Source organism: Marmota marmota, unplaced genomic scaffold (assembly GCF_001458135.2).
Source record: "Marmota marmota marmota unplaced genomic scaffold, marMar, whole genome shotgun sequence".
In the NCBI taxonomy this organism is placed as follows: Eukaryota; Metazoa; Chordata; class Mammalia; order Rodentia; family Sciuridae; genus Marmota; species Marmota marmota.
This window is the reverse complement of record NW_026000026.1, coordinates 5,510,002-5,516,001: the sequence shown is the minus strand read 5'-3', so window position 1 is coordinate 5,516,001 and position 6,000 is coordinate 5,510,002. Positions and strand designations below refer to the sequence as shown.

The window sequence follows — 6,000 nt, the reverse complement described above, 5'->3', positions numbered from 1 at the left end:
ATTTGTGTATCTAGGCACTTTTTTTTTCTGTCAAACCTGAATGCTTTTTCTTGTCTCTCTCTCTCTCTCTCTTTCTCTCTTTTGGAAGTGTGGAAGGGATGAGATTCCTGGGAATCACGGACCAGCCCTGAGCCCTTCTGAGTCCTCAGAATTAATAACCAGAAGGCTTAAAGCATCCTGGAGGTGTAGCATGTTCATCTGTAACTTTTTAATTGCTCGAATTTTTTTTTTTTTTTTTTTCTTTCAGTGCATGCAGGTTCAGAAGTAAGCACAGACTTTTCTTGATTTGGCATTGGGGGAAAAGCTTTTATTCTTTTGGGGGCCAGGGTGGGGGATGGTCTTCGTTGTGTTTATAGGTGCTGTTCTTCTTCCTTCTTTGAATTGCCTGGACTGTATCAGTTTGTGAAATCCACAGGCAAGTGACTTGGGTAAATGTGAGTGCCAAAGGTGGTGGTGGTGGTGGTGGCGGCGGCTACAGTAATGTATACAACTAGTTGATGGTGAATTTTCCTATGGGGCTGTGGGGTGGTTTTCAGCTAATCTCACCCTTTTCTTTTAGCGGCCCCCAGTCTCCCCAATAGACCTTTAAAAAAAGAAAAGGCGTGCCAGTTTGCAACCAGGACTTGTCTTTCCTTTGTTTTTGATTTAAATGATCAGGTTGCAGGAAGCTAGCAGATATGGAAGGAGAGAAGCTATGTATTTTCTAAGACTTAATGTGTTAATGGCAGAAGTTCAAAGCATCTCTCCAGATGCAGCTGCCTTTTCTTTTTAACAAATATTTGACTGTTTTTCCCCCAAATGACCTAACAGTTCTTAAACCTAAGTTGACTAGGATCTGTTGGGCATCCAGATAGATACAAATCTTCTCTCATCACCCCTTTTGATGCAATATTTATAGCCCCCCCCAACACACCAGTACTTAACACTAAACAACAACAACAAAAAAACCCTGAGATCAGTGGTGTAGAAAAAAAGGGAAGTCTCTTTAGATGTGGCTATTGGAAATGACTAATTGTGCATTCTGGTCTTTGCTTTTGTAAACAAAGTTTTTCCCCCCTTTTAATGCATAGGCACTGCAATTTCCTTTAGTCAAATATAAGTGTGTGTGTGTGTGTGTGTGTGTGTGTGCACGCGCGCATGTGCCTGGGCATATATGTGCACGGGTTTCTTTTGAAAGGATGGCTTGCTCATCTGTGAAAAAGATGGTTTTCTCAAACTGTTGTGCTTGAAATCCTGGGCTAGGGCTGGTGGTGTTGTTGCTGAAGTTAGGTGATCTTGGTGCCCACTTGTAATACTTGGAAGGATAAAACAGCTCAACTTTCCCCCCTCTCTTTTGCTCCAGAATTGATTATCTTAAACTCAGCAGCAAACAGCTACCCCATAACTAGTTTGCATTTCTTAGCCTCTCAGCAGCATTCCTGCCTCAAGTATTCAGCTCCTCCAGGCTGTTACAAGCCAAATAATTGTTCTCTTGAATGCCTTCCTCCTCCATGATCAATACACCTTTGAATGTTTTCATTGCAGCAGAAATCCTTCAAGTGGGTTTTTGGGCTCTGTTATGCCTAATTGTTGCTTTCTCCTCTGTACGTTTTAGTTGGAGCCCAGATTAGCGTTTTCTGCATCATTCAAAATATGGGATCGGTTTCAAGAAGTTTAGGATTTCACAGACTTCTTGCTAGAGAGGGAAACCAAATTCTAGTTGCTAGAAAGATCAAGGTTGCTCTTTAACCTTTTGAAGTTAACCATCCACCCATCTCTGAGAGCGGTGTGGGGCTTTTTGTTAAAATCTATTTCCAGTCCCTCCAAGCAAGAACCAGCCCAGCAGCACAACCCGTGTGTGTGTGTGTGTGTGTGTGTGTGTTCGATCCAGAGGTGTGTTGTGGGCTGAGATGTGTAGCTCTGAAGTTGGAGCAAAGGAGTCTTAGTGCTAAAATCACCTTCGATCAGTCACCGTTGTGTTATTGTATGTTAGTGAGGTGTTTAAATTTAGCAGGCTGCTCTCTTCTGTCGAAAACCATTTGTGACAACGTGTCAGTTGTTTCTTTGGTGATTTGTGTCACTGGCTTCTCTACAGATGCTGTGCAAATTAAGTTGTTAATGGGGTCCAATATCGGAATGCTAAATGTGTTAATATCCTGATTTAAACCCAGGCCAGCCTCCTCCTCCTCCTCTGCTGGGGACTAGTTGGTGGAGGCCCGGAGCTCCTGTAATTTAATCCTGAGCTATCATCTTTTCCTTTCTGCCTGCCGCCCATCCTGAACTCTCCTCCCAGCAAACCTGGGGCTCTTCTGAACACGTCTCCATCCTACACTGGGGTTCCAGGCCCAGGCTTCCTTTCTGGACTCTTTTTGGCCTTGTCACTGTCTCAGACGGCCCGACACAGACAGGACGTTCTTCTCTAGCCTTCTTCCTGCCCTGGCTTGAGTCTTCCCAATGGAAAATTCCAGCCCTGTCGGTTGGCGACGCACCTCTTGCTCCTTGTGGAGCTGTGGTCTGATGGAATCGCGTTCTGAGTGGTGGCTGAGTGGAAAGTTCTAGCGCCTCCAGCCCTTCTTCACACCTATAACCTCACGGCTTCACGGCTTCACTTCTTCCCGGGGCCTGGCTTGGGAGGTGGTATGGGGGGAAGATCTGGAATGGCCCAAGTTCCAGCGGAGAGGGAGAGAAGGTTCTGGAAGACTTTCCAGCTAAAGGTGCTTGCTTACCTTCCTTCTCTCCCCATCCCCGATTCTTGGCGGGGTCTTTCCTCATTCCACTTTTGTGGGGGAGGATAATTAGTCCAGCTCTAGAGGGAGCCAAGCCTGCCCTACAAGGACCCACCATGGAGGGGTGGGGGGTGCACAGACCCCTAATTCGTGGAGTCGATGCTGATTGTTGGAATTGTTTTGCAACCAGAGTGGGCATATTTCACTACTTTGTAATTTAACCTGTATCTTTTTTTTTTTTCCTCATTGTGTTCCTGCCTCATCAGAGAATTGTAAGATTTTGCGCGGGGGGGCGGGCAGTCTGGGAAATACTCACTGCAGAGTTTAGAGATGAGAACTCTGGGAACTCTGGGAACCCTTCCCGCTGCCTGACTTTGAACCCAGTGCTGGCAGTGAGAAGCTTGTTTGTTTGAAGGCTGGGTTCTCATGAGCCCAAAGGGGTAGGTTGTAATTGTGTATCCAAAAAGATTTGCTTCTTTGCATACCCAATAGCATGACAATTGGAATAGTAATTTGACTTAAAGAACCATCTAGGGTTTTAAAGAAGCCCTTTAGGAATCTTAACACTGTGAAATCAGGTTTGTCCTTTCTCCTGTGGTGGAGAAGGATGGGGGCTTGTCTTACTGGTGGGCTGTGGCTAGGCTTCTCAGCGGCTGCCCCCAGGCAGGTTCTAGCTCACCTAAACATGAACATAATTTGCTCTATTTCAGCTTGGCTGAAGAGGAAATAAAAACAGAACAGGAGGTGGTAGAGGGCATGGATATTTCTACTCGCTCCAAAGGTGAGTAAAATTCTTACATTATCTATTTCTGCACAAAGGAAGGAATGGGGTTTTCTTTTTATTGTTGGGGAGCCGGTGAAGGGTGGCCCTCTGAGCTGGCATTGCAACAGTCCGTGAAGTGTGAGATGTGGACCCTTTGATGGCTGAACCTAACTTCTGGAGAAATCTTTTGATCGTCTTTCCCCTGCATGTATGCATAGGTGTACCTACTTGTCGGGAATTGTCCCGACATTAGGTTTTGGGTATGTGTTGGGCCTGGGGATGGGCAGATGCTGCTGGCTTCCTGATTTTAGCAACAGGCCTCTTTGGGATCTCAGAAGTGGGATGAAGTTGGCCTGGTGCCTTGGGAAACGGTGGTCTTGGGTCAGAGATGAGAAGGAAGATCTGGGCTTTCTGGAATGCTGGGGGCAGTGTTTGCATTTAGGGCAAATCGTGGCACATTAGGGCACATCCAGTTTGTTTGCTCAGGGTGTGAGCAGACTCCTCCGCAGGTGGCTGAGGGATTGGTACTCCTCGGCTGGTCTGTGAGACTCACAGGCCCCTGCAGAGGAGCAGGTCCTCACTCCTTCCTCAGTGTGCTTTTAGAAGTGCGCTGCTGAGTCCTCTTCAGGTCTGGTTGACGAAAATGCTTGTCCCTAAACTTAATGGCTGTACCAGTGTGTTTATTCCTTTAGCACCTCCCTGAGTGCCTGCTCTGTGTGCAGGGAAGTGGGAGGGGCTGCAGAGAGGGCGCTTACAGATTATTCCAGAAGGACATTCTCATCTGGCCAGAGGATCACAACAAGTGACTCCCTAAAGGCTCCTGAAACAACAACAACAACAAAAATGTTTTGAGGATTTTTATAAAGCAGCATGTCTGTCTCTCTCTCTCTCTCTCTCTCTCTTTCACACACACACACACACACACACACACACACACACACACACTTATTTACTCATTTTTCGCAGTACTGGGGTGTGACCAGGGCCTTGTGCATGATAGACAAGCACTTGACCACTGAGCTGCACCCCCAGCTCTTTTTATTTTGGGTCAGGGTATTTGCTAAGCTGCCCATGCTGGCCTTGAACTCGGCGATCCTCCTGCCTCAGCTTCCCTAGTGACTGTGATGACAGGTCAGCATGGCATTTTGGGTCCAGCTGAGGCTCAGATCACCAGCAAGGCTGGGCTGGCTGGGGGTGGCCTGTGCTGGGGAGTAGGGGGAGGTCGCAGCTCCTTCCTGTGCAGGGCCATTGGGTTCCATTGTTGGGGAGAGTCACGGAGTACCTCATGCAGAGGAAGTGCCTTTCCAGAGCCGTGTTTGGAGATAGTTGTGCCCCTCGCCTGCTTGTGGCTGGGTGCAGTGAGCCTAGAGAGGTGTGGTGGCCTTTGTCCTTACTCTGCTGCTTGCTGTCTGTCTGACCTGCTGTTTTCTTATCTGTGAAAGGGGTGCTGAGTTCGAGTCTAAGGCTCCCTCTTCCCCCACAACTATAAAAATGGCCTTGTGTCTGTGGAGTGCTTATGAAGGCTTGGCCCATACCTGGCGCCTTCTCTTGTGAATTCCTCTAATCTTTTGTCTTTGTGGTGCAGGGCTTGCGCATGCTAGGCAGGTGCTTTGCCACTGAGCCTCACCACATCCCCTTTGGTTTCTGATTAATTAATTATTATTATTTTTTTGTATTGGGGATTAAATCAGGGGTGCTCAGTTACTAAGCCACATCCCCAGCCCTTTTTAATATTTTATTTAGAGACAGGGTTTCGCTGAGTTGCTTAGGGTCTCATTAAGTTGCTGAGGCTGGCTTTGAACCCGTGATCCTCTTGCCTCAGCCTCCCAAGCTGTTGGGATTTCGGTGTGTGCCACTGCGCCCAGCTGATTTTTTTTTTTTTTTTTTGAGGCAGGGTCTTGTTAAGTTTGAGCTTGTGACCCTCCTGCCTCAGCTTCCTGGGAGGCTGGGGTTGTAAGCGAGCGCCTTTGTGCTCAGCTGCCAGTCCCCTTCTGAGGTGGGAGCTGTCATTTCCCCTTGCACATGAGGAACCTGAGGCTCCAGATGGTGGGGTCTCCTGGGTGGTCAGCAGCACAGCAGGACTGAACTGAGACTGGCTCCAAGGAGGTGCCTCCATCCTGGATGTGCCTGCAGTGGCCCGTGGACCCTCACGGTGACAGTCAGGGATCACCATCTCGAGCAGGGCGCCGCCCTGCTCAGGCCCCATCTGCCTGTGGAGACGCCTCTTCTGTTCCTGTAAGCGTGGAGACCTCTTCTCTTCATCTCACGCCCGGGTGCTCCTGACTCGTCACCAGGTGGCAGCCCCTCTGCTGCCTGAGTGACTGCTTCGGGTGACCATGGCCTCTCCCTGCTGGAGCTAGGAGGATGTTAAAAAGCCTCTCTTTTTTGCTGGCCCCTCCACCGACCTGCCAGCACCCTCCGTTCCAGTCTGAAGTCCCTGTGCCCTGCCTCCCGGGATGGCCTTGCTCCCTTCCTCTTGTGACATCCTTTCTCCTTGGGCCATTTCTCCCGACTCCACTCCATCTCCTGGCC

The 6,000-nt window shown here is 48.7% G+C and overlaps 1 protein-coding gene across 24 annotated transcripts in view; it reads left to right on the top strand.

The window, feature by feature from the left end:
- Zmynd8 (zinc finger MYND-type containing 8) overlaps positions 1–6,000 on the top strand; it is a 97,478-nt gene that overhangs the window by 4,035 nt on the left and 87,443 nt on the right. For 20 of the 24 annotated variants that reach the window (XM_048810805.1, XM_048810812.1, XM_048810814.1 and 17 more), the window contains one exon: positions 3,416–3,486. In XM_048810805.1, the coding sequence (XP_048666762.1) occupies positions 3,462–3,486 (25 nt within the window). In that variant the 5' untranslated portion in view covers positions 3,416–3,461. Of the gene's footprint in view, positions 1–235; positions 265–3,415; positions 3,487–6,000 lie in introns of those variants that run through there. The other 4 variants (XM_048810799.1, XM_048810817.1, XM_048810802.1 and 1 more) reach the window with 2 other exon arrangements.